The following is a 27,178-nucleotide window of genomic DNA, read 5'->3' on the forward strand; positions in this document are numbered from 1 at the left end:
TCTCTATGAAGATTAAACACTGTAAAATAGGGAGTATCGTCCCCAATGTTCATGAGTCCAAATGAGCCTCAAGTGGCCTCTTCAGCCCACCACTCACTTAGCAAACAGCAGCTAACTCACTGCCCAGGTGCCAGACACTACCCCGCGCAGGGAGGGACCTGGTCTGGGTCCTGCCTTCAGGGAGCTCCCAGACTCACAGTCCAGCCATAGCCCCAAGTGCTGGCTCTAACAGGAAGGAGGAAGGAACCCCAACCAGGAGCCTCACCTTCTCGGTGTAGCTGATTTTCCCGAGAACTCGCTTAACTGTGTTCACAGGAAGTTCAGGGGCAAAGCATCATAGGAAGTGGGTTTTGTGGTAAGAGAATGCGAAGCACTGAGCTCTGAGCCTCAGGAGGGCCTGAGCTCTACAAGGCCTTTCTCCCACACCTTCCATCCAGGCGTAGGTGGCTAGGCTGGGCCTGGGGATTCTGAGTGTGAGTGCAGGCCCTTCTAGGGGTGTCAGACAACTCCCCTAAGTTATGCCCCTCCTGACAATCTTCCCGGCACCCCCCTGGGCTCACTGGACACAGGCCCCAGAGCTGGGTATAGCAGAGCCAAGCATGGAGACGGACAAGCATATCCGTACTCTTATGTCCCCCAGACAACAGCCTCCTAATTTAGGTTTAACACCCCAACCCAGCTTCATTTCTCACGACGAGTCCACGAGGCTCCTGTGACCTCCCACACACGCCTTACTCAGCCTCATCTATCTGCAGAGGCTGGGACATCTCTCTTCCCGGCCTCGGCATCTTCCCTTGGACGTCTCACAGAACCACAAACCAAACATGCCCAAAACGGGACTCAAGGTCTCCTCCAAAGCTGCACCCCCAGGCCGCCCCACGTCAGAACACAGTCCCCGCACCCCTCCAGCTGCTCCAACCTTGGGGTCGTGCTGGATTCTCCCCTTTTGTCATCCTTTACAATTTGTCCCTCAGCAAGTACTGCCAGTTCTCTCTCTCCATCCCAGTGTCACCCCCAGCGATAATGCCTTAACGGGTTGCCTGGCCTCTACTCCACGCCACTCCTCCCAATCTATGTTTGACGTAGCAGCAGAGTTATCTTGTCAAACTATAAAACAGATCATGGCACTGCAGTGGTTTAAAATTGCACTTAAAAACAAATGCAAACAGTATGGTTGTTCCTCAAAAAAATTAAACATAGAATTACCCTGTGGTCCAGCAATTCTACTTCTGGGTATATACTCAAAAGAATTGAAAGCAGGGACTCACACAAATATTTGTACACCAGTGTTGATAGTGTCATTATTTCACAGTAGTCACAAGGTAGAAACAACCCCACTGTCCACGGACAGATGAATGGATACACAAATGTGGTATATAAACAGTGACATACCCAGCTAATCCAAAATGCTCCCCAAATGTCACCTCCGCTGGGTTTCACACAGTGTTTCCCGCCCCTTCTGTCCTCCCTGCACCTGCTGACCCCTCTACTTTCCGTTCCAACAGCACCACCGTCTCAGCCCACCCACCTCCTCACTCCTCGTCTTTCCATGAGGAGCTTACTCACTGCGGGAGGGTTCTGTTCACTTCTCAACTCTCGGGGTCCTGGGCATGTGTCTGATTTCCTCCTGTGCATCTAGCACATTCCCACAGGAGGGAGGCCTAGCTTCTCTCCTCCTCAGTCTCCCCCAGGGGCAGGGCAGGGCTTTTGACAAGGGGATGCCTGTTTGGGGCACGACAGACCCCCAGGCCTGGGGGGCCAGTTTTTAGAAGCTTGTGGAGTGTGCCACACTAGGCAGGAGTGGGCCTGGCATCTGACCTGGCCACACGGGAGTGAAATCTGTACCCAGGGTTCAGACTTTGAGGTAGGTAAGCAAGAGTTCCCCAGCCTGCTACGGGGCCTCTTTCCCCCAGGCTGGCATCAAATGTCTGTATACTTGTGGTCACAGAGCACTGCCAAGGGCCTGCATACGCGGACAGAAAGCACGGACATTGTATTTCAGCAGAGACATAGCCCTTGTCTGTGTGTGTGTAATGAGAGCCAGTTAATCTGATCAAACAGTCAACCGTGTGGGAAATTTTATCCCGCTGTGGACTGCAGAGCTTTCTGACCATGGATCGAAGTTGTGTCCTTTTCCCCACTGAACTGAGCATTGCTGAAAGCACTCGAGAGTCCGCAAGCCCTCAAGGTAGGGCTGTTTATCCTAGGGTCCACAAATTCCCGGGGATTACGTGCAAAAACGTGGGTGTACACACCTCCTTGTGGCAGTTCTGCCCTATTCTAGGGAGAGAAGCAGAGCTTTGCACAGATTCTCAAGGAGGCCAGGACCCAGAAAAATAAGAATGACGGGTTTAGGTTTTTCAGGCAGGTGATTCTGAGAGGCTGGAATTGGCCCTAAGAGCAAGTCAACAAGAGAAAGACAACCAGAAAGAACGCCTGCTGGGGCGGGCAGGTCCTTTGGCGGGGCTATGGGGCCCACTGCCAAGTGCACCCTACTAGACACAGGCTATTGTGCCCTTTAGATGCTGCCTGTGCCAGCCTGGCATTATGCCACTTGTCTAACCTGGTCAGAGGAGTTGCCCAACTGGTACCATATGGACTCACAAAATTCTGGGTGACACATAGAAACAGTTTAGAACTCCCACCCTATGTGATTCAAGGGAAGACGCGTCTGAGGGATGGGCAGCATTGGTCTGGGGGAGAAGGGTTACCAGAGAGCCCAGTTTGAGAGGAAGGGAGGGCAGCTGGTACACGGGCTCCTGTTCCTGACAATCATTCCACTGCTACAGGCTACTCCCAAGCCCCTCCCATCCCCGCCACGCTCTGTGCCCCTCCCCTTCCAGAAGGCCCACCTCACCCTCCTTGGTCCCCACTCTCTCACCACATCCCCAATACTTGTTTGCCGTTGCTTTGTAAGTGCTGCTAGGTGTCTGAACTCCCTGGGGAAGGGTGAGCTCCCCAAAGAAATGGACTCAGCAGTTCTCATACTCAGCTCCTCCTTCCACTGCCTTCCCCAGCCCTAGTTTACCTTTGAGCATCACCCCTAATCTAGAAGGCAGGAAGGAGGCTCTACTGGAGTGGCCCCAGGGCGTACACTGGGAAATGGGGTGTCCGTTCCTGTGCTTGATACGGGAGCACGGGCCCTGGAGGCCAACCTCGGAGAGACCCAGACACTCCTGGAGACTCCCCCCAGCGATGATTCTTCCCCAGCCCCTCTCCTAGTTCTGGCTCTGTCATCCCACTCTCAGCTGACTGTAAGAACCTCCTGTTCGGGCCAGCCCGGTGGCTCAGGAGGTTAAAGCTCCGTGCTCCTAACTCCGAAGGCTGCCGGTTCGATTCCCACATGGGCCAGTGGGCTCTCAACCACAAGGTTGCCGGTTCAATTTCTCGAGTCCCACAAGGGATGGTGGGCTCCGCCCCCTGCAACTAAGATTGAACACGGCACCTTGAGCTGAGCTGCCTCCCGGATGGCTCAGTTGGTTGGAGAGAGGGCTCAGTCACAAGGTTGCCGGTTCGACTCCCGCAGGGATGGTGGGCTGCGCCCTCTGCAACTAGCAACAGCAACTGGACCTGGAGCTGAGCTGCACCCTCCAGAACTAAGACTGAAAGGACAACAACTTGACTTGGAAAAAAGTCCTGGAAGTACACACTGTTCCCCTGCCCCAATAAAAAATCTGAAAAAAAAAAGAAAAAACAAAAGACCCTCCTGTTCAGACTCAGGGTCCTGTTTCTCTTCCTGATAATCGCCCTCCCCCAAACTGCCAACCTTCTGAGAAAAGGTCCCTCTCCAGCTTAAACACCTTCAGTGACTCATTTTTCCCTCAATAAATACTTTCGGCATGGCATGAATTCCAATTCAACATCTTTTTAGTGTCGTTTTCCACAACTAACCTAAGCTTCAGCCACATCAAACCTCTCCCATTTTCACAAACACACCCGTGTCTCTAGGACTCTGTGCCTGTCTCTCTTCTGGGAATGCCCTCAATGCCGCTTCTCCCCCTAGACACTCATGTTGTAAGGCCCAGCTCCAGTCTGGCCTCCACGGTGGACCGCCCCAGCCAGGCCACGCAGACATAACACCTTCTGGCCACGTACTCCCAGAGCGCGTGGTTCCCATACAAAGAGTAAACGTAATCTAAAGCTATGGAGCTCTTACTCCGTGCCCAGTACTCCGTGTCACACGAAGTATCTCATTTATCGCCCATCTCTGATCCCTGATCCACCATGTGAGGGAGTCAATTGTCTTCATTTTTCAGAAGAGGAAACTGAAGTTCAGAGAGGCTAAGTAGGTTCCCCAAGGTCACAGTTAGGAAGGGGCAGAACTGCGATTTGAATTCCTGGCCTGTCAAGTCCACGGGCTTTCACAACCATTAGGGATGTGTCACGGGCCACGCGGCTGTGGTTGCTGTTGTAAGGGCCATCTGACCCATGAGGGTTGTTAGCTTTTCCAGGGCGAGATCTGTCTCATTTGGTATTTGTCATGGTAGCCCCAGGTCTAGGTCAGTGCCAGACACCAGGTACGCGGTAGATGCCTGTGGAATCGCTTTAAAGGGTGAGGGTGGACATTTGGTGAGCAACCTCACTTGCTATGACTCACTACAGCAGAGAGGGCTTTGGAAGTGGAGAAGAAGTGTGGTCTAGCAGGTGAGAAGCAGAGGGAAGGCCCGTCCCACCCCGTCCTCACCTCTCGCAGCATGCGACTTGGGGTTGGGCTTGGCAGCTCTAAGGGAGTCTTAGAAGCCAGAACTGCTCAGCTTTTGGAGCTCTTTGTGTGAAGGCCAGGCTCTAGAGACGTGGTCCCCCTGCCTGCTGTCTCCCATCTTCCCGCCCCTCACCTGCCTTCTCCCTGCTCCCTGTTTCACAACGAGCTGTGATGCCCGGCAGCAGGCAGAGAACCTGCCCTCCGTCCCAGGCCCGGGAGACGCTGCCCCTCCTCAGGGCCTCCTGCAGCCTCACCCTCAGTGCTGGCGTCGTCCACCAGGATGATCTCCTTCAGCAGGACGGCAGGGCTGGTGTGCAGGACGCTGTACACTGTTCGCAGCAGCGTGGACCAGGCCTCGTTGTGAAAAACGATGATGACGCTGGTGGTGGGCAGTGGGGGACAGCGCCGGAACTTCTGGTCGACACATCTGGAGGGATGAAAGCGTAGCTACAGCTCTCCAGGTCCGTCGGAGTTCCAGGGGTGTGGAGGGCTCTGTGCACGTTCTCATAGCCACCCTCTGCACCCTGGACCCAGCAGCCTGTTGTCTGGTGCAGGTGGGATAGCTGCTCCCTGTTCCCGGCTTATGCTAATTTGCCTCCTACTCTGAGCCTCGGCACAGGTCCTAGCCAACCCATTCCCAAACCAGTCTCCCCTAGAGCTGGCTCGGTGCCCCAGCTGTGATGCTGGGGGCTCCCCCCTCCCTTCTTCCATCTGCTCTAGGAGTTCCCATGGCTGGCTCTCTCTCTTCCTCAGCGATATGTGTACTGCATAAAGTGTAATCCAATCTAGAGGTCCCAGAGGGGAAGTAATAAAGGGCAAATCTGACATCTGAGAAAAGTGACTACAATTTCCATACTCTTCTCATTACACTTTACAGTTCTTCTCTAGTCCATTTTTTCATGAATCCCCTGTAATGTGACACTAGTATTGCAATAAATTTCCTGTGACCTTTTCTCTGTCCTCATCCACGCCAGCCACGCTGTAGCACCTGGCCATCCTGCCACCCTCTTGACACTCCATCGCGGGTGGAGGTGGGAATGTGTGAATCCTGGATCTCCAGAAATCAATCAGCCTGGCGTCCTTTCTTATCCCCTCTGCTAGTCAGAAAGATTTCTCATGGACCCTGCAGAGGAGACTCCCCATTTTCCTCCCCTGGCTGCCCTCCTGGCCCAAAGCTCTTCCCTGCTATGAGCTCCTAACAGCTTCTAGTGGCTCCACCTGCTAGGACTACAATACTCGGTCCATGTCTGAGGAACGCCAGGCTCACAACCCTAAAAAATCATGAAGCTGAGGCTGCCATGTGACAAAAGGCTAAAAAGGGTCTAACTCTTGAGTTGGGAAAGATAAGTCTCAATGAGAAAGACACAAACATCTTTGACTTGGGAGAGTGTGAACATAGCTGCGGCCACGTGCGAGTGAGGTGGCTGACAGCTCAAAGATCTCAGTGCCGGTTCACTGCCCAGGATGGGAAGTATAAACAGTTTCAGATAAAGGTTGGAATGAATTCATCATCCCGTGGGCCTTCATGGGAGGAAGGACATCAGGAGGTGTGGGGACAGTCGTGAACCCCGGGGCCGCTGTTAAGAAAAGTCGCTTTGCCAGCAGCTCAGCAGTAAGTCCCCCACTTTCTGGGGCGGCCTCAGGAGAAGCCGAGGCCACTGAATGAGCCCCTCTCAGTCGTCCCTGTGCCAGGTCCTGGTCCCAGGTCCTGAGTTCTTGTTTATTTTTCTTCTTCTTCTGTTTTAATCTTGTCACCTTCATAATTGTGTTTCACTCTCACAGGTGTCCCCAGGCCTCTGGCTTGACCATAATACTCTTGAACCCTAACCCTGGGATAAGGGCAATTGGTCAGGAAAAGGAGTGAGGATGTAGAGGAAATGCTGGCCCACGTTCTAAAATCCCCATTAGCTCTTTACCTGGCACTTGGCCTGTGGCCACGGCCTTACCAGCCACACCCTGGGCAGGGCCCTAGACTCACCCCAGGACTCTGGGCGCTACTTACTCAGGGGGTCGGGTGTCTGGGCCCAGGGCCCTCTGCAGGGAGATCCGGTCACTGGCAAAGGCATTGAAGCAGTGCTTCTTGTAGCCCTCGTCCTTTTCCTGGGTCTCCAGGGCGGTCCACTTGCTCTTCTGAAACGCTTTCCCGTCGGCCCCAGGGCTGTTGGGGTTCTGCGGTGGCCGTTCCCAGAAGGGCTTCAGCTCGGCTAGGGAATAGAACCCGGGGAGGCAGGGCTGCTTTGGGGGGACCAGTGTCTCCTGGGGCTCCGGAGCTCTGATCTGGAGCTTGGGGATTGAATCCTTAAGGTTGTTGACGGCCCCTAGCATGAGGTCCAGGACGTGATCCTTCTGGCTCACCAAGGACTTCAGCCATGGTTTCTCAGTGGCCTGCTCCCTGCTGCTTACGTCCCTCTGCAGGATGAAGAGGAAGAGCACAAAGGCGCTGCCCACCATGGCCAGGCGCAGGGGCATGTGGCGTCTGCGGAGGAGCCGCATCCTCTGGGGCCAGCAGGGACCCGGCTAGGTCAGCTCGGGGGCTGGGCCGGAGCCTGGGAAGAGCTGGGGATGCCGTGGTGGCCACACCGTGGGGCCTCAGCCTGAGAAGGGAAGGGGTGAGGGAGAGAAATAAGCCAAGGCGGGGTGGGGAGGAGTCAGGGGGCTTGGGGTTCGAGTCCAGGCTCTATTGCCGATGGTGACATCACCTTAGCCTAGTCCCTTAACTTCCTGCGCCTAAATTTCCTCCATCCACAAAATGAGGAGACTAGACTCAGTGTTTCTCTCCAGCCCTAATATTTTGACATTAATGGATCTAGAATAACCAGAACACTGAAACTCGAAATGAAGAGATATAACTGACGTAACCACTTTGGGAAACAATTTGACATTATCAAGTAAAATTTAAAACGCACACACCCTATGGTGCCCCAATTCCACTCCTAGTTTTATATTCCGGATAAATTCCAGTGCACGTGAGCCAGGAGGCACGTACCAGAATGTTTCTAGTAGCGCTGACTAAAATGGGACAAATAGCAGCAATCCAAACGTCCGGCAGCAGTAGAATAAACACAGTGTGAAATATACCCACACCACGGGCTCCTCTACAGCAGTGACAAAGAATGAGCCACTTGTACACGCAACAGCACAGATATAATGCTGAGTGAAAAAAGCAAGGTGCCGAAGGATACATATAGTATGATTCCATTCATAGAAAATTGTAAGACACGTAAAACGAAACAATGCACGGTTTACGAAAATGGAAATGAATACAAAATATTGTTCACGAACACAAAAATGAGTATGTGGTAAAGCTACACAGAAAACTAAACATGATGAAACCAAAGTTTCCGAAGAGGCAGGAAAGGCAGCTCAGGTACAGGGGGTTGCAAAGCAAAGCGGATGGTAGCCGCTTTTGGGCCTGTTATTCTTTAGACCTTACACATATTTTATAAATATTCTCCCACATCTACTCATATTTAATTTAAAAATGTCTAAGATTCTATGACAACACCTTCCAGGCAGGACGAGCTTGGGTGTTCGTCGGCTTACACCCCCAAGCATGGCTCAGAGGATGAATGTTTGCAAAACTGCCTGTGGCGAGCTCTGGAAGCATAAGGCTCCCTTGTGAAGCACCAGATGTTGGTGGCAATAGACCTGGGCACAAATCCCAGTTCTGCCCCTTCCAGTAATAGTAGCACCTACTTCTTAGGGTTGTTATAAGGATTAATAAGTTCAATGAAAATAATTCATGGGAAAAGCTTAGCAGTCTTTACATACAGTAAGTTCTGAAAAAGTAGTAGTTTTTATCATCAGTGCCTGTGTGACCCTTGGACAAATTACTTAATCTCCCTAAGCCTCAATTTCCTCATCTATAAAGTGGGGGTAACCGATACCTAACTCACAGAGTTGTGGTGAAGATTAAATCAGAGAAAATGTGTGTAAAATCCTTGGCAGAATGCTGGTACATACTAAACCTTCAATAAATGGTATCCATTATTTCTATTATTATAATTACTAAATCCTCGCTCAGCTTTCCAGCAATTATCCTCAAGCCCCTGGTCCTTGGCCAAAGCCACACTCATTACCCTGTGGCATAGCTGGCTTAAAAGTGAGCTATTTAATGCTATTCCTTAAACACGCAAGCTCTTGCCTGTGGAGAAGCCTGGTACCCAGAGTCCCTTGGATCTGGGGGATATGTGGCCTTCATGATCTCAAGGGGGAGCAGGGGTCACTCTGGGCCGGGGGACAGGTAGTTTTCTTTTATAATATCAGACTCAGCAGCATCACCAAAAAGCGAATAAAATGAAATCTCTTTGAGTGTCTGTTTTGTATTAGATGTCGTCTAGGAGATGGGAGACGAGATTTGCTCATTCTGCCAGTATTGACTGGGTATCTGCTGTGTATCAGGTTCTCTGCCGGATGGGGGGATACAGAGATGAGGAAGCCCAGCCTTCCAGGAGTGTACAGTCAACTGGGAAGTCAGATTTTAAATGGAGATCACCCAGTGAGAAGAGGGCACGAGAGAGGCAAGAAGCACACTTGTGTGCTGAGGGAGAGGATGCAGAAGACTCGGCAAGTGAGGGAGAGTGACGTTTGTGAACAGGTCCTGCAGGAGGAGGAGCGTGGGCTGAGCACTGACCCACGAGCAGGAGTTGGCCCCGAGAGGTGAGCACAGACAGAGGCCTAGAGGCAGGAGACAGCACAGCCAATCAGAGAACAGCAAGTAGATTGGGTTGGTGGGAGTATGAAGTCTGATGGGAGTAGCAGACGAAGGGCCTGGAGAGGCCGCTGCAACCCAATCATCGTGCCAAGGAGCTTGCCGTTGACCTGAGGTATGGGGAGCAATAAAGGATTAGGGGGGAGAGAGACCAGACTACAGGAAGAACAGTATGACAGCTGGTGGAGGGGACGGACCTGATTGGCAGCTGGATGGCCAGTTAAGAGGGACTTGGGGGAGGGAGAATGTGGTGCTAGCAAAACTCTCTTGGGTGACGGGGTGGGACAGTCCACTCCAGTGGGACACAGAGGTAGGAGACAATTCCTTTCCCCATGGCATTTTAAAATCTAATTGGAGAAAAAGAACTGGTAGCAATGGGTCCAGGTAGCACCTGTCTAGGGAGGGGACAAGAGCAGGAAAAAGATCTTTCACTGAATACCCTTTTGCACTTTGCACCTGACTATATTACCTATTCAAAAATTAGTAAAATTAAAACCTAATAGCACAGACAGTAAGTGCCAAGTTGAGAAACACAGAGTTCCCGTGGGCTTGAAGAAGGCTTCAAGGAGGAAATGGGGATTCAGTGTAGAGGCAGTTTCCTGCGCCAGGGGTTGAGCTCTGCTGGGCCAACACAAGGAGGTCTGCTTGAGTGAGATACGTCACAAATCCTGGAACTGCCCCAGCTTAGCACAAACTGCCCCGCAGAATGGGGAAGTGTTTGCCATGACAGTGTTGAACCATCCTACAGGCTGCATCTGATACTTTTTGTCTACCTTCCCACTCCAGCAAGAAAGAGGGAGCAGTTAGAAATCACAGGTGTGGGAACAGCTTAGTTACCAGCTGCTGCCAAGTGCTTAAGACTCACCTCCTCCAGGAAGGCTTCCCTGAACCCCTTTCTCAGAATCACCCAGGGCACTTCAACTCCCTCGTCCTGGCATTGCGTTGTGGTCCCTCGAAGTGGAGTTTGCCTTTTCCTTTTATTTCCTTTGCAGAAATGGACCTAGGGTTAAATCGAGCCCTTCCCAGGGATCTGCTCTCTCAATCCAACCTGGCAGTCTAAGGCTTTCTCTGGAGCCTGCAGTTCCTCAAGGTACTAACCACATCCTGAAATAAAAGGAGACACGTGTGATTAGCCTTGGCAGTAAAAGACTCAGGCTCTATCTTGTTTACCATTTAGGTGACAGGAAAAAGCCACTTAGAAGAGACACATAATCTGATGGAAGCCAGAAGACTGGGATTAGGATTCCTGCTCTCTGCGTAGGAGATGATTCCTATAAATGTGATTATCAACAAGGTCGGGGAGGTCACCCCTCCACTAATCGTGGAGAAGGAATAGTCCCTCTTGTATGTAGTACTTTGTCAAGTGTAGGGAGGGCTACACAAGGCCCCCCCTCCCCCATTGTCTTGTGTAACTCCCGCCCCTTTGGGTCTCCACAGGATGGCCATCAAGTGCACTGGCACGTGTGTGCATGGCCCTCACCCACTCATTCCCCTCCTGTTGCTGCTGAGCGTTCATACCCAGCTCTTCTGCCTCCAGACACCCTTGGGATTGCAACACACGGGCCCATCTTGGTTTCAGTACTGAGATGAGGCCAGTATGCAAGCAAGTTCACCTTCTCTCACTGTTCCAAGTGAATTAAGGCTTCACCCAGCTCAGTGTCTATCAAAGCACTGATTGCAACCCACTATAGGATTGTGAAATAAATTTAAAGGGCTGCATATCAGCATGAAACAAAATTCTTTAAAAAATCAGAATAGAACAAAAAAGAAAATACCAAAGTATGTCACATGTAATATAGGTATTGTTTTGTCAAAATTTCGTTTCAGTTATATATACCTATATACAGTGTACCAAAAGTTTTAATACAGTTTTAAGCTTTAATTAACTTCAGAAATATAAATGCTACAGACTTACAAAGAATATCATTTGAAAATGTTAAACTTCTTTTACCTTACTGAATTTAATGAATTTTGAACATAATTTTATTTTAAATCTCGGTCCATTAAAGATGATGAACATTTCCTGATACAAACTTGAAAAATTTGTTATTCAAAATTCATAAAGGTAAAAGAAATTTAAGGTATTACATTTTCAAATGATTTTTTGTTGCTAAGTTTGCAGAATTCATACCTCCGATGTAATTAGACTGTAAAACTGCTTTTGTGATACCCTGTCCCATGTTAAATGGGAATAAAATTTTGTTGTAAAATGTCTGTCTTGCTTTGGTCCAGTGACAGAAATATGAACGCCAATGACACAGTCCCATCCCTCCATTTTACATCCTAGCTCCCTGAGACGCCTTCTTAGATCTCTAGCAGAATTCACCTCTCCCTTGTTTTGCCCCCTTGGCGCACTGTTTATTCTGGGACTCTGGGCCAGTGACAGCCTTCCCCGTGTCAGAGGAGTTGGTTCTCTCTCACACCTCTGAATCCTGGATCAGAGAAGCCAGGTTGTTTTCCCTTTTGTATCGCTAGCAAAGTAGGAAGTATTCCCTAAACTCTCATTAAATGAGACGGGGCAAGAGGGGTTCAAGGGACAAGGGGGCACTGGCTTCGCTAAATGTTCTGGATGCACTTACTCCAACAAGCATTTGCGTTCCGTGACACTCCACTGTTACACACGCCACTGTGACTAGGTCTTTCTGGGGTCCACACCCTCACTTTATAGGTGAGGCCAGAGTGTTTACGTGACCTCTGTGGTCACACAGGAGCAGACGCTGGTCTCCCAACTCCCAGGCCACTGCTCTGTTCCCACACTCGGACCTACCCCTTGTGCGTTCCCTGGGAGTGGGGAGCTGGCTTTGGCTCTCCTGAGCCTGGAGCAGGGCTGTTTTCCTGAGTGTCCCAACTCCACTCTTAGGCACCCTCCCACCTGCCCCCACTCCCCACTCAGGACTACAAATGCTTTCAAGATGCCGAAACCGGAAGTCTGGGACAAAGTTTTTGTGAAAGCCAGGTTCAGCCACGCAGAACACACCCTTGCTGGCCAGGTGGCCTCTTTGTAACAAAGTTTCTTTCTGTTTATCAGCTGAGTTACTCACCTCCGGGAGACGTGGCAGCCAGGAAGTAAGAACGTGCCACAGGGATGTTTGCTCAAGTTAGTCAGACTAAAGCTCAATTACAGGTTTCTTCCAAAAGAGATGACTGTCCCCCCTCGAAAAGAGATGACTGTCGCCACTTACACAGGGCGCAGGTGTGTGGAGCTGGACATCATGTTGGGGAGGGGACAGGTCAATTTCAAGCTACTGGTGGGGGTAGGGGACCAAGAAGCTGTTTTGGCCAAATGATTCTCCCTTTCTTTCTCCCCATCAAATAGGGCACTCATTTCACTTCCTCTGTTCTCATGCTGTGAACAAAGTAGCAAATGATCCCCTCTAAACCCCTCCTCCCAACTCTGACCTTTCTGATTACAGAATGCTGAGAGGTTTTCACTTTTCTCTATAATTACACCTTTAAGACACTTGAGCTTTCCCCAAGATTAAAGCTGCAGTGCTGTGGCTTATTTTTCCAGAAAGATGCACTGAAAGTTATTTCTGTAGCTAGTCTATCAAGTTCTTTCCCCAGCATATCTAGGTTCATTTTATATTTGCATAACATTTTAAACTTAAGTTACCCAAACAGATTGTCAATTGAAAAACACCAACCCAGCTTTACTCACGCTATATACCTAGAACAGTGCTTGGCATAGAGCAGGCACTCAGTAAATATTTGGTGATTCATTCCAAATTTGTAAAAGTCCCTGAAGGGTCGTCAGTTAGCTCAGTTGGTTAGAGCACGGTGCTCTTAACAAGGTTGCTGGTTCGATCCCCATGTGGGCCACTGAGCTGCACCCTCCACAACTAGATTGAAACAACTACTTGACTTGGAGCTGAGGGGTCCTGGAAAAACACACTTAAAATAAATAAAGTCTTAAAAAAAAAAAAGTCCCTGAAAATCAAAATAATATATAATCAAACAGGAAGTTCAACAGTTCACAGGTTTCTACTGGAGTTCCTTCCAGGCCCTGCCAGGTAGGACAGGGATAAGCAACTCTTCTCAAATTGAGCCTCGTGACTGAGGAATCTAGGGATGAAGGGGGAACCCAGGTGGGGATGAGGTGGGATTCCCTAAAACCCAGTCAGGCTGGGTTTGTGAGAAGGCAAAGAAAAAGGGAACTTGAATTGAGTCTTATCATCTGTCCGTTGGGGGTGGGGGGCAGGACACGAGGGGTTAAGAGGAGGGGTATTCCGAAAGGCTTGGGCTGGTCTCGAGATTGGGGTGAGAGTGACGAGAGAAGGCAGAACTGAAGTTTTTCTTTCCTCACCCCAGTCTGCTCCTGGCTGTAGGCGGAACTCAGGGCCCCCAGATACTCAACCTGCCACACCCTGAACTTAGGGTCTGTGCTGGCCTTCCCAATTTCCCTATTGCTGCAACAGTATCAAAATCCTTGAAAGAACCCCTGCCCCTGCCCACTCCTGGGTGTGGTTCTGAATCCCTTCTCAATGTCAGGTTCACACCACACCCTCTCTCAATTCCTGCTGATTCATTCCCTGCCTCCTGGATCCACTTCTCCCTCTCTACTCAAAACCGTCCTCTGAGACAGTGCCCTTATCGCCCAACATCTGGAGGATAAGCAGACGCTGCCTGCCAGCCTCCTTTGCTTCAGGCCTCCTTCTCCCTTTTACAATCAGAACAGCCATTTTTCTTTAGCCCAGCACCAGTACCATTTGACTGGAGCAGAAACATGGCCTGGGCAGTCGGCTTCCTGTTTGCTACTCACCCTCACTGGCCTTTCCTTTATACTCTTGCCAAGCAAGCCAGGTTTCTTTTCTCTTTCAGTTTCTTAACTTGAAACCTCTCCTCCAAGAAGCTTCTTAGACTAAGGTGCATTTTACTGTCCTCAGTATCCACGTGTATTTGTTTCCACATTTCATTACCCACGTTTCCCCATGTGGGACTTCCCCACTAGATTTTACGAGGGAGGGAAAATTAACAGGTCTAGACACTAGGCCACCTAGATCCTGTTTTCTTTCTCCTTCCCAATCCTTAAATCCTGGTCCCCAATCTTCTCCCATGGGAATGCTTTCCCCTACCCAACTACCTAGCCTTCCAGTCCCTGTAGTATCCCTCTGCCGTGAGGTATTTGGTTATGCTATTCCACTGCCCTCATCTGTCCGTTCTTTGTTCTCTATTATATGCAGAGCTGAGGGTGAGGATTAGGTTTCCTCCTTCCTTCAAATCTCTACCTAGGGCTCAGGACCAGGTTGCATAGAGTACAGGACAAGAACCTGACCCCACAGGCTCTCAGGTGCCACACGAGTCTTCTGTCCACAGTCCTTTTCTCCCCAGACTGAACCCATGCTTGTTCACTACGCAAGCCTTTTACACAGCACAATTACAGCATTGAGCTCAACAGAGACAGTCACTGCCCTGCACTTGACCTCTCTTTTATTCAAATCCTCACTCTCATTCTCATCAAACGAGAATGGACATTTTCGGCCTTTCCAGGAGGGCAGAGGGCTGTATGAAGAGCAGAGTTCACCCAAGTCTTTGGCACAGCCATTCACTGGCCCCCCGGCGCACAGACACCTACTCTGGTCCTCAGCTTCATTTCCTAGGGCTGGAGATGTCGGAACACGTCCGTGGAAGACAGGAGGTTGAGGACACCACCACCAACATTTTGATCACTACTTACCGTATCAAGTCAAGTAACAGCAATCTTCCCCATTTTACACAGAAGGAAACGTAAGCACCGGGAGGGTAAGTAACTAGACCAGGGTCACACAGCTAGGAAGTCGCAGAAGCAGGATTTACACTCAGGACCAGGTCTCTCCAAAGCCCAGTGTCTTCATCATGACACTACGTTGCCTTGCATTTGGCTGGTGCTCAGGGCTTTGCCAAAGCCCTTTCACATACACCTTCTCATTTGCTCCCCACACAGGGAGTGTTTATGTGATTTGGCCAAGGTTAGACAGCTAAATTAGCAACAGGGCTGAGTCAGCGGCCTGCCTCCATTATACTCACTGCCTCCCAGCATGGAGAGGCCCTTTGGCCTAGGGTGGGCGGCCCCTCCTACTCCTGACTGCTGTTCCAGGCACTGAGTACATGGACCAAGCCAATGATCATATCTCCTGTTCAGGCTTCTCCCAGCTGAACTTGGGCTAAGATGTCTCTGACCCAGAGGGCATCTGACACGCATCGGGGCCTCCCTCCCCTTTCATGCCTGAGTTCGTGCACGCTGCTGTGGGTGGGAGTCAGCTGCCCTGCCAACTGTGGGCAGTGATTACCAAGGGTGAGGCCATGTTGGGCAGCCCAGATCCTTCGTGGTTCCGCCAGCTCCAGACCACCTCTTCCCTTGGACAGTCCTGCCCTCTTTTCTGCCCTGGTGCCCCTGAAAGGGGTTTTCTTGTGTTACCGTTGGATGCCTCCAGGAAATGGCATTGTTGAGGAACAGGAGCTAGGGAAGTGCCTGCTACTTTACTGGCTTCTGCTGGATAACCTGAACCAAAGTATATGTCAAAGCTTTCACCTTAGTGTGTATTATTCGTCATATGGATTTGCCTGTCTGATCCTTTTATACCCTTCCTGTGATGCACAGGGACACAGCTCATCTGGCATGGAGGAGAATAGGGCCTTGGCAGTACACACACCTCTGGAAAAATGAGCCCGAGTCCCAGGTTCCCTGGTGTGTCCTCCGTGGGCCTGGGGTGCACTGAGAGCACAGAATCAAAACCCTTCTTGGGGCTGTTGCAATGGGTTGTTGGCTAATGGAGAGGGTCTGTTCTAAGCTTTGCTGGCAAACTGACCCTCCCCTGCCCCCCACCACACACACAGAGGTCAGGGTCTGGGAAGGACTGGCTCTGGGGAGGAGTAAACTGCTTCTCCTTTCGGTTAGCCTGGGGCTTGGAACGAGTGACGGGGGATAGGGAAGTTGGTAACAGTCATGAACACCCATCAGACTCCCTCCGCACAAAGACCACACAGCTCCCACCTGCAAAAGGCCCAAACCTCCGGAGAGAGCAACTCCGAAACCCACCCCCACCACGAAACCCACCCCCACCACGAGGCTTCTCTTGGCTTGCCCCTTCTGCTCAGGAGCAACGTGGCACTGGCGGGAGGGCACCTCTGTGAAAGATTTCCTGTAGCGGGGCACATGGGGTGGCCCAACCTGGCAGACGGGCACACGAGGAATGCGGCGGCCTGGGTGGGTGAAGCGAAGCGGGGGCAGAGCCCTGGAGGGAGTGCTGGGGCTTGTCCCTCTCCCACGCCACCTCTCCAAGTCCCAGAGGTCTGAGCTTTGCTTTCATCCATCCTTTAAGGAAGGCGCAAAGGTGGGCACGGGTCCGGCCGAGGGAGGAGCTAGAGGCCACCACAACGGATGAGGACCAGTCTGGCCCACCTGCTTCATTTCACGATGGGAGGAAGTGGTGAGGAGGAAGAGGAGGAAGCGAGGAGGACGAGAGCAAGGACTCGGCAGAAGCGAGCGCGACTGAGGGAAGTCCCGAGAAGCGGGAGAGTCTGGTTCCAAGTCAGGGGGAGGGTCGCGGGCGCCCGCGAGGGTCGCGGGCTGCTTCTGCCGCTTACCTGTCGCGCCAAGGCAGAGCCGCAGCAGCGCCGCTAAGCAGCTCGTGGGTTTCCCGACGGGACGTCCTGGGGGGCGGGGCCGGGGCGGGGCCTGCACGGCGACTGGGGCGCGTCCTACCGACCCCGCCCAGGGCCAGGTGCAGGCGGGCGCCCGCAGTGCCCCCGGGCTCCGCCGCGAGCTGCGCCACGCCCGCGGGCAGGGCCGCCTGGAGGCTGGCGGCGGCGTAGGGCCTCTCGCCCCATGTGCCCCCTCCACCACACCTGCCGGCCGCTGCTCGGAGCCCGGCTTCTCCGGATCTCAGCCCACCCTGGGGTGCAGTCTCCGCCGCCAGGCTCTCAGCGGCCATAAAGATTGGAGGGCTCTAGCCACCCCAAAGGCGACAGGCATTAGCGGAGCTGCCAGTGGCGGGGAGCAGCTTATGCAGGGAGCCGCACTTTCAGTGGCCGCGCTGCTGGAGAGCTCAGAGCCCGAGGCAGCGGCGCTGGAGGAGAAAACGCGGCTGGGCAATGAGGAGGTCAGAGCTCCGTCCCAGGTTTGCTTCTCATGGACGGGGCGGGTTTGGGCAAATGACTCCTTTCCTCCATCTAACAGCAGGAGTGGGTACTGTGTGCCACGAACAATGCTAAGGGCTTCAAATGCCGGGTCTCAGGTAAACCCCAGCTCCAGCAAATAACCTACAATTATTATCCCTGATATACTTGGGAGGCGGCCGATAATACAGCTAGAGTGATGCTCAAAGTGCATTCATTCCTGGACCAGCAGCATCAGCAGCAGCTGAATAATTTGTTAGAAACGTAGATTCTTGGGTCCCATCCCAGACCTAAACAATCCAAAGGTCTGGGGTCCTGGGGCCCAGATATTTGTGCTTTTAAAAGCCCTGGAGGTGATTCTGGTGCTCGATGAATTTTGAGAACCATGGAACAAGTAGAGGCAGGGCTGGTATTAGAATTCAGGTAAATTCAATTCCTAAACCCATGCTCTGAATCATACCCACAAGGCCACGGGCTGCTCCCCGGTCCTCTCCAGCTCTAAGGTTCTGTGACATAATCTTTGGGTCCTTATCTCAATAATAGAGAAGTAGCACAGTCGACTGCGAACAGCTGATAAGTTGGAAATTTTCTATGAAACTCAGACCACTAATGCTGTTTTTTTTTTTTGTTTTGATATTTAAACGAGTTTGTATTTCTAAGTCCATCAGACCTGGAAGCAGAGGGGTGGGTGGAAAGGAGTGAGAAGACAGTTCTGACATGAACTGGGCCAGGCAGGGGAAGCCACTTGAGGATTAACAGTTGGGTGAAGAGAAGTAATCTTGTTTTCTAATCTGGGACCCCCATGGTAGGATTGAGCTATTCAGCAGGAAGCCAGAGGTTTTCCAGTGATGGAGGCTGGAGAGACACGGCCAGTGGAGCATGGAGAAGATCTCGCCGAGCTATACAAGATCAGAAGGACGCCGCAAGAGGGACATTTCCAAAGGAGTAGAAAAGGAAGCGTCCACCCACTCTTGGCATGGTCACCGATCTCCCCTCATTCCAAGTAGCTAAGTAACCCCTAATCCCCCAGCTCCGTTACTTTCATACTGGAAACTTTATGGGGTTTAAAGTCCTAAAAAAGAGACTTTCTACAGAGTTTACCTTGATCATCCATTTTAGCCCCTTTACAGACACTCAGGGCTCATTTTAAAACCCATTGCTTCACCTGCCACCATTCTCGTCTCTTGCCTTATTGAACAGCTATCTTTCTCAGAATAAGGGCATTATCTATTGAAGATTGTGGAATACTGCCTCTCATTTCCCTCTGGGGACTGGACACTCCTGTATAGGTCTGACCCTACGGTCTTTGCTCTACCTTTACTCTAACTCTGCTCTGTGCCCCCCAGGGGTTGGTCGTGACCGTCAGGACCCAACCTGACCTGAGGGTGATAGGCTAGGCTAGACTCACGGCCTCTGTTCTTTCCCAGGACGGAGGCATAAGCCCTAACCCCATCCTGGAGTTCTTGAAAGAGTGGTATCCAGTTTCGCAAGGAAGGAGCATCAGTCTGTGTTGTGTGCTCCACTTTCCAGAAGCAAATGACTCATCCAAGTTTTAGTTCAGCTGACTCTGACTTTAAACGTGACTTTGAGTCCTCAGAGTCATTAACTGCCTAATTTGAAGGCACGTTGTAGTCTGCAGGATGTGGGACCCACCCCGCTAATGTCTCATGCACTGAGCTGTTTTCTGCTAGGAGGAAGGGCTGTTTGGGCTTCCTGCCCTCTGCTCCAGGACCTGGAGATGTACCCCTGCAGAGTGCGTGGTGATGGACGGCAGCCTGCCACTGATGCCAGGCCACTTTATAAAATGGTTTTCTTTAATTGAAAAAGTTATATAGGCACATGGTTAAAAAAAAATCAAGCACTATAAAAAAGTATACAATGAAAGATACATTTCCTTCTTCCCTAGAACTTCTGTTCTTCTCTCCAGAAATCATCTATGCATATTCATGACCGAAACTTCCCATCATTAAAGCAGGACATGCCTGAATTCCCTGTTCCTCCCTCAGGGAGTTCCATGAATTTCATTTTTTTTCTTACAGCCTTATTTTTGTTTCTTGGCCATTTCAGATTTGCTTTTGGGTGTTCTGAGTTTCACTTTTTACATCAGTATGCTTTAAGTGGGTCTCGCCATCATAAAGCAGGAAATGCGGTGGGGAGCAGATCAGTGGAAGGAAGTGACACAGGAGCAGTTTTGTGAGGCTAATGACATCAGCTTTGGCCTTTATCAAGTCTCTTCCTTCCACATGTGGTCTCTGGTGAGGGAACTCCCACCTCTGGGTGCGGCAGAATGAAGGAGATTTGCCCTATCAGGAGGAGGTGCTGGCTGCACTTAGCGAGGAAAGTTTGCAGAGGAAGCTGCCTTGAGGTTGCCTGGAAAGGCAGCTGGTCTGCTGACAACCTGCTCATTCTATCTAGCAGTGTACCGCCCCTGCCCCCCCCCCCCCAACCACAGAAGGGACCTGACATGTCCCTTTCACTTTCTTACATCTCAATTTCTTATCTGTAAAGTGGAGTTAATGATGCCTAGGGTTGTTGGAAAACTCAAGCAGATAACTGAGGTGGAAGTGTGACAATTCAGTTCTTCTACTCCATCTATTTCTTCATCTCTTTTCTCCCTGTGTTTCCCCTCCCTCATTCTCATCTCATTTCCATGGCCAGAAAGAGAGAAGTCAAAGCAAGAAATGTTTTAGGAACCTAAGCAGAGCTGTTCCAAGTTCTGCCATAATCACTCATGCTTTGCAATTCACTCACCTCTGTGTGCCTCAATGTCTTCATGTGTAAAATGGGTATAATTTTATTTTCATTATTGAGTTATTACATTAAATAAGTAAAATGTTTAACCCACTACCTGGTTCACAACAAGCACTCAGAAAACATTAGAATGTTAGCCATTATCATTAGCTATTTTCCTTCTTTCCTTCCTACCTTCGACAAAACAATGTTGAAGCCCACCATGGGTAGCCTCTGTGCTAGGTATTGGGTAGGACACAGAGATACAAAGGTAAATAAGCCATGTCTTTCTCCTCAGGGCACCCATAGTCTAGGAAAGGAAGTTGATGAATGTAAAAAGGATTATGAGTGTGGCAGAGCCAGGACTAGGGTGAGTGAGACATTTGCCTTGGGTGCAGAATTGAAGGTGGCAACAAAAATTCAACAATCAAGTAATAATATAATATTTTAAGAAATCAAAATGAATGCAAAAAAATCTGTGAACAAAATATCAACAATTTAAAGAAGAGTGCTCTGCTGAGCCATATTGGAGTCTAAGGCAAAAGAAAAAAATGTGTCCCTCATATTCATGTTTCCCTGTATTTAAAAACAATTTTTTTTAAATTGGGGAACAGTGTGTTTTTCCAGGATCCGTCAGTCGTTGTCCTTCAATCAAGTTGTGGAGGGCGCAGCTCCCTGGCCCATGTGGGAATCGGACCGGCAACCTTGTTGTTAAGAGCTCGTGCTCTAACCAACTGAGCCATCTGTCTGCCCCTGTAGTTTTTAAATGGTTATCTTTTTCTAGTACATTAAAGTAGTTGAAAAATGCTGAAAAATTGAAAAGTAAGTATATTACAGTTCACAACATTAATTTAAGTTTAAATATTTATACCCAAACAATTTACTATGATTTTATTTCAGCTTAAGTTAAAGTTTATTTAAGATCATCGCTTGGTCAAGAGAAATTTTCAAACATGGCAGTTTCTCAACGGAAAATGAAATGAGCAAGGAATTAGATTTTGAAAGTATCATTGATGAGTTTGCTTGCATTAAAGCCAATTTCTTTTTTCCTCAGATTCCAATATGGCTCAACATTGCACTGGATTGGGGTCTGGACGAAGAACCTGAAGAGAATGGAGGGGGTAATAAGAGAAAGGGAGAAGGGTTAGAAGAGGTGGAGGGGTGGGTAATAATACTAACTAAGCCCCTGGAGGTGAATAAGGAAAGGAAGTACAATTTGAGTGGTGTGTCCAGGAAGGCCCCGGTAGTTAGGAGGTGGCTGTGTTGGTTAATTTTATGTGTCAGCTTAACTAGGCTATGGTGCCCAGTTGTCTGGTCAAACACTAGTCTAGAGGTTGCTGCAAAGGTATTGGTGGATGTCATGACCAGCTACAGTCAGTTGAGTTGAAGCAAAGCAGATTACCCTCCACAGTCTGAGTGGGCTTCATCCAATCAGTTGTAGGCCGTAAGGGCAAAGCCTGAGGTTTCCAGGAGAAGAATCAAGTTCTGCCTCAAGACTGCAACCTAGAAACCGTGTCTGAATTTCCAGCCGACTGGCCTGACCCACAAATCTCAGACTTATCAGCCCCTGCAGTCATATGAGTCAACTCTTTAAAATAAACCTATCTATGTGTATCTTGTTCTGTTTCTCTTGAGAACCGTGACTAATACAGTGACCATACGTGAGATAAGATGGTGGACATTGGGCAAGAACTCTTAGCAGAGATTCTCCTAGAAAATACAGCTTGTCACAGCTTTAGTCGGAGCTTGTCCTGGCCTCTGCCCCATTTGTTACAGAAAGTGCTGGCATCTTTATCCTTTGTGAAACCCTTTCCAGCATCACAGGAAACAATACCCCTTCTTGAGGAAGGACTAGGAAGCAGGCACTACGGGTATCCCTGTTTTTACAAGTGAGTGATTTCTAGGCACAGCAGGTCCCTGTGACCCCAGGATCGGCGCTCTTTGCCACTCCTTTTGGCAAGTCCCTCCATTCACTCAAGTCCTTATTTTATTTTATTTTTATTTATTATTATTATTTTTTAATTTATCAGGGTGACAATTGTTAGTAAAATTACATAGATTTCAGGTGTACAATTCTGTATTACATCATCTATAAATCCCATTGTGTGTTCACCACCCAGAGTCAGTTATCCCTCCATCACCATATATTTGATCCCCCTTACCCTCATCTCCCACCCCCCACCCCCCTTACCCTCAAGTCCTTATTTTATAATCCTCAGAAAAGTTTTCTGGTGTTTTCCCTCCCCGGTCTGCAAAGTTCTTGTTAAAATGACTTGGTATTTTATATTTTGGTTGCTATGTAGAAAATATTATCTATTCCAGGAGACTCTTGATCTATTTTTAAAAATATAACTGAAGCCTCCTAATGTCATACAATGAATAATTTTTCCTCTCTTGGGAAACATGCAAGATTGGCAAACTGGGACCGTAGACTCTTTTAACAGTTGACCCCCCCAGGATATTTTAAGTCTTGATAATTAATATGCAGAACCAATATCTTTTCAAAGTTTGAGCTCATCCCTTGTTGTGACAATATATGCCTGTCACATCCCACTGTAATCTGGCAGAACGTGTGTATATTCAGGTACCAATTGGTCTGTGTTCTCCTGCAAGTATGAGATATAAAGGAGTCCGTTTATGCTCCTCTAAGGTCTTGCTGAAAACAACTATGTCATGTAAACAAACTAGGTAGTTCACATCCCCAATCACCTTTTAATTGGAGTGGCTAAAGGGATCAAATACTCTGGGCCATCCCTTTAAATTGATAAAATTCCATGGACAAGTAAGAATTTGGGGGTTTTCCCCTCACTAACCATAGGTTTTTCTTAGTACCACTCCGCGCCAAATGCCACCCACTCGCTGTCTGGCAGTGGGCCCCACCTCTGAGCAAACCTACATACTGTACCTCCCCGCTGTGCCTGGCTATTTAGACACTACCACAGAGGGGGGTTATAGAGCCTCACCCATCATCAACAGCTGCTCAAAGACTTTCTGGAAATCCCGATTTCAAACAATAAAATCTAATATGCTCTCAGAAAACATAAGCCACATTCCATTCACTGAGAAAGAAAAGATGATTTTAGTATAGGGCTTCCTTTCTAGTCTCTCCTCCTGATGTCTGGGTACTTAGGAGTCCGTGAGATCAAGGCACTCTGGATTTAGCCACAGATCCAGGTGGAACAAACCCAGGGGAGGGCAGAGGGACAATACTTGGCTCTGTGTGGCCTCTGCCCATCCTACCTACCACACCTGGGGGGAAGGGCCATTTGGTACCTACATGCTGTCTTTGGAGAATGCCAACAGATGATAAAGGCTAGATTTAAGACCAGACAGCAGGTAACTGGAAGAGCCAGGATTCCACCCAGGTCTCACTCCAAAACTGTTTTCACTTTGCCAAAATCATATGCTGCTGATATGTCTAAGGAGACACTTAGAAAACCCAAGAGAATCAATTGGAAATCTATCAGAGCCACAAAGAGAGCTCAGTAAGTTGACTGCTTTTAAAATAACTTTAACCGTTTCAGACAATATCATGAAAAAAGTTGCTATTTAAGGTACTTACTAAAAATCAGCACGATACCTGAGCAGTAACAATGGCTGCCTCTGGAGAGGAAAACTAGGTACAAAACAAGGATGCTTCAAGAATAGAGAGAGAAGACCCCTGTGGGGAGCTGGGGATGGACCTGCGGGCCTTGGTGAGCTCTGCAGTGTATTATTGTGTCCTGTCATTCGATACCCTGACACACCCACAGGCGCTGAATTTGAAGCTTATAGTGGTCAGCGTATTTGGCCGTCTGGCATTTATTGGTCCCTTGGCTGTTAGTCTAAGCTCAACATGGTGATCCTTTTCTCCTTGCCAGTGAAAGGCAAAGCAGGGTGTCTGCGGGGGGCCTCTAGGAAAGCTTTGATTACTTTGAAAAACAAACAAACAAATATAAGAATAAGACAGTCCCTTAGAAGCCTACGTGAGGACAAATCCCCACAGAGGGATGGGGCCCTGTTGACACTGCTGTGCTGGAGCTTACACTGCTCTTGGGGTCCACCCCATCCTGTTATGTGAGATAACTCAGTGGGCTGATCTGGAGCCAAGGGAGAGAAGAAAGGGGGGAAAGGGGGACACTAGCCCAAAGGAACGCAGACTTCTTCCAAGGACATTAAGGTTTTGCTTTGAGCCTACCCAAACTAGAATCTTCTACAGAACCTGGAATGGGACAGTGGAAACGATCCTGTCTGGGGAGCCAGAGAACCTGACTGCCCATGTGAATCTAATCTTTTAACTCCACGAGCTGAGACAGCCATGTCTGAAGGGGAACCTTAGCCGGCTGCCATGTGAGTAGCTTCTCTGACACCTTGCAAAGGAGTGAAGTCTTGGAGCTGGGACTCATGCACTTCTTGCCTTTGGAACCAGAGTTGGAGCACAGGGAACTTTCTGGAGGTGCCAGGTCACATCACCCATTCTTCACAGGGTTATCCATGGCCAGATGCTATGGGAGGGGCACATCTCAGCGTATGGGGCTGGGAAGTCCTGATAGGACTCCGTCCAATCAAAGGAGTGACTCACAGGTGACACTGGCACTTCTGTAGTCATCGGCAAGTTGTTTAACCTCCGTCTTCTCTTTTTAAAAAGAGGATATTGAGATGAGTGTATTGTGACATTCAGATGAGAAAATGTATGCAAATCACTTGTAATGTGCTCAAAACACCATGTTCCATGTTCAACAACAATAACAGCAGCGACAGCCCAGGCACCCAGGGCCACTCCTTTCAGCCACCAAGGAGAGCCGTGGAACTCTACTGAACCTGCTGGGGCCACACAGGCCTGAAGACAAAGGTCCGTGGAGCCAGCACGTGGCTTCCTTAGTATTTGCCTGTAACTACCCAAGAGCTTCACTTATTTTCAGAGCTTGGGTGGGAGTCTCACAGCTCATTGGTGAGCTTGGCTAACGTTTGGTCTGGGTTGGAAGGTGGGCAAGAAGGACCGCTTGGATCCTGCTCAAAGTTCTTTCATTTTGGTTTACTCCCAAAGCAACAGAAAGCAGTGCAAAGACTAGAAATGAGACAAGGGTGCATCCAGTCAGTGGTTGCCCTTCCCCATGGTCTCTTGTATTGTTTCACAGAGATGTATCCCCCAGAGTGTGGTGGTGTTGGCAGCCAGTGGGAGGAAGACATCCATTACACCAGAGGAATGCAGAGCCTCAGGCTTGGTGCCTTTATACTCCCCACCACCAGAAACACAACGATTCTGTTACTCAAGCCATGTAATGCAGGTCTAAAGCGCAAGCCTCAAAGCTGTTCCTGTGTCCACCTTGGGGCAATCTCCCCTGTCTGTACCTGGGCTGCAGGCAGGCAGTTGTTAGCCCGTAAGGAGCCCTCCGAATTGTTAGAAGGTCTCCCTTCCTCTGGGCAGATACAGACCTGTCTGGATGCAAGCTGCACAACCACCGATGGGGGCATGCTACGGGGCTTTGGAGGTCCCAGATTTGTCCAGGCCTGCCTCAGTGATCCCTGCCTTAGGGTAGGCAAGGGAAGTGGGCTTCACTCAGGGGAAAGCCAGACTTAGAGACAAACTCTAGGGATCGTACCGCTTAGCCACTGTTGGCTGTTTGCTGTAAAAGTAGACCCCAATCTGATATCAGGAGCTGCATGAAGGAGGCTGATGACTGCTTTGGAACCCCGGGCTGCCTGCTGAACATAAAATTGTCAGTCTGTGGAAGGTGACTCCTGACTAAATGCAGGAGCTTGACTATGTATAAGGATAGACAGAAACTGGGACAGGGCTGGTGAAGCGGAAAGGACCTGCTTTCTTCTTTGTCTTCAGGCAACTACCTCCCTTCGATTATTAGTCCATGAGATTCAGATGAAGCTCACATCACTCCCCAGCACAAACGGGGCATATGGTATCTATGTGCATATAGCCTTTGGCCACCATGATTGGTTTAGGGTTAGACACATTACCTAAGCCAGGCTACTCAGAGCCATCTCTGAGATATTTCCTGGACCTAGCCAAAAAGATAACCCTTCCCCTGGCCCACGCTTCCTATCCCTCACCCTATGTGACCATTGATGAAATAATTAGCTGGGAAGATGCTAGAAGTTTAGAGCAGCTAGTGGCCATCTGTGCCGTCACATGAGGAAGGAGAATCAGCCTGAGCATGAAGCCAACACTGAGAAAGCAGAGAATAAAGATAAAGAGTGAGAGAACCCTAATGGTATATTTTGGACTCCTGGGTCCTGCTGTATGTGGAATCATTTATTCCTATATGTCTCCCTTTTCCCATTTCTTTCCCATCCCTTCCCTTCCCTTCCCTTCCCTCCTCTCCTCTCCCCTCATTTCCTCTCCTTTCTCTCTCTCTCTCCTTCCCTCCCTCTTTTCCTGCCTCCCTTCCTCCCTTCTTCCTGCCATCCATCCTTCTTGTTTTGGTTGAAATTTGTTTGAGTGTGGTTTTGTTACTTGCAACCCCCAAAATCTGACCAATAAACCATCCGATGGACTGAATTAACTTACTGCTATAGGGCAGTTGGTGAAACAGCTGTCCGTGTTCACTTAATCCCAGGCCCAGCAGGAGGAAGCAGAGAGAAACTCCCGAGAGTAATGAAACGATGCTTCTGACTCACCAAAAATCACAGAAAGAGAGCTGAATGGTGACTCACCGTGGGAAGGTGGGGACATATTAGATTGGGACAGGTGGACCACTCATTCTTCTAGGTTTTATCCTGTCAGATGCCTTCGAACCAGGCAATTTCCCAGGTAAGACTGGGAGATATATGGGAAACCAGGGGAATTGAAAGACTTCCCCGTGGGAGAGGAGGTGACCCCAAGACTAGAGAGGCAAGAGGCTGGTCCAGTGCCTGGTCTATCTCCAAGCCCACCCAAGGCATGCTGTACCTCAACTCCTATGAGTGCTGAGTGAGCCTGGGAGATCTTCATTTCTCCACCTCAT

General features: G+C 49.6%; 2 protein-coding genes and 1 long non-coding RNA gene across 3 annotated transcripts in view; 2 read left to right on the forward strand and 1 right to left on the reverse strand.

Annotated features, from left to right (window-relative positions):
- The window catches only part of LOC148759064 (uncharacterized), a 50,207-nt gene extending 35,389 nt beyond the window's left edge, over positions 1–14,818 (forward strand). Inside the window, exons 4-5 of the long non-coding RNA XR_016021724.1 lie at positions 10,406–10,503; positions 10,591–14,818. This is a non-coding gene — a long non-coding RNA (uncharacterized LOC148759064). The remainder of the gene's footprint in view (positions 1–10,405; positions 10,504–10,590) is intronic.
- The window catches only part of GALNT6 (polypeptide N-acetylgalactosaminyltransferase 6), a 29,919-nt gene extending 12,852 nt beyond the window's left edge, over positions 1–17,067 (reverse strand). The window contains exons 1-4 of the mRNA XM_019724542.3: positions 16,977–17,067; positions 10,279–10,517; positions 6,705–7,296; positions 4,957–5,129 (exon numbers count right to left, since the gene is read on the reverse strand). Of these exons, the coding sequence (XP_019580101.2) occupies positions 4,957–5,129; positions 6,705–7,195 (664 nt within the window). The 5' untranslated portion in view covers positions 7,196–7,296; positions 10,279–10,517; positions 16,977–17,067. The remainder of the gene's footprint in view (positions 1–4,956; positions 5,130–6,704; positions 7,297–10,278; positions 10,518–16,976) is intronic.
- On the forward strand, positions 16,546–21,851 carry LOC109443781 (uncharacterized). Its single transcript, XM_088791425.1, has 4 exons — positions 16,546–16,596; positions 16,922–17,509; positions 21,292–21,358; positions 21,673–21,851. The coding sequence occupies exons 1-4, from the start codon at positions 16,546–16,548 to the stop codon at positions 21,696–21,698; spliced, it is 732 nt and encodes a 243-aa protein (XP_088647551.1). The 3' UTR covers positions 21,699–21,851.
- Positions 21,852–27,178: the final 5,327 nt, after the last annotated feature.

The sequence above is a fragment of the Rhinolophus sinicus genome, chromosome 1, assembly GCF_057876585.1.
Source record: "Rhinolophus sinicus isolate RSI-liver-muscle chromosome 1, RSI-T2T, whole genome shotgun sequence".
In the NCBI taxonomy this organism is placed as follows: domain Eukaryota; kingdom Metazoa; phylum Chordata; class Mammalia; order Chiroptera; family Rhinolophidae; genus Rhinolophus; species Rhinolophus sinicus.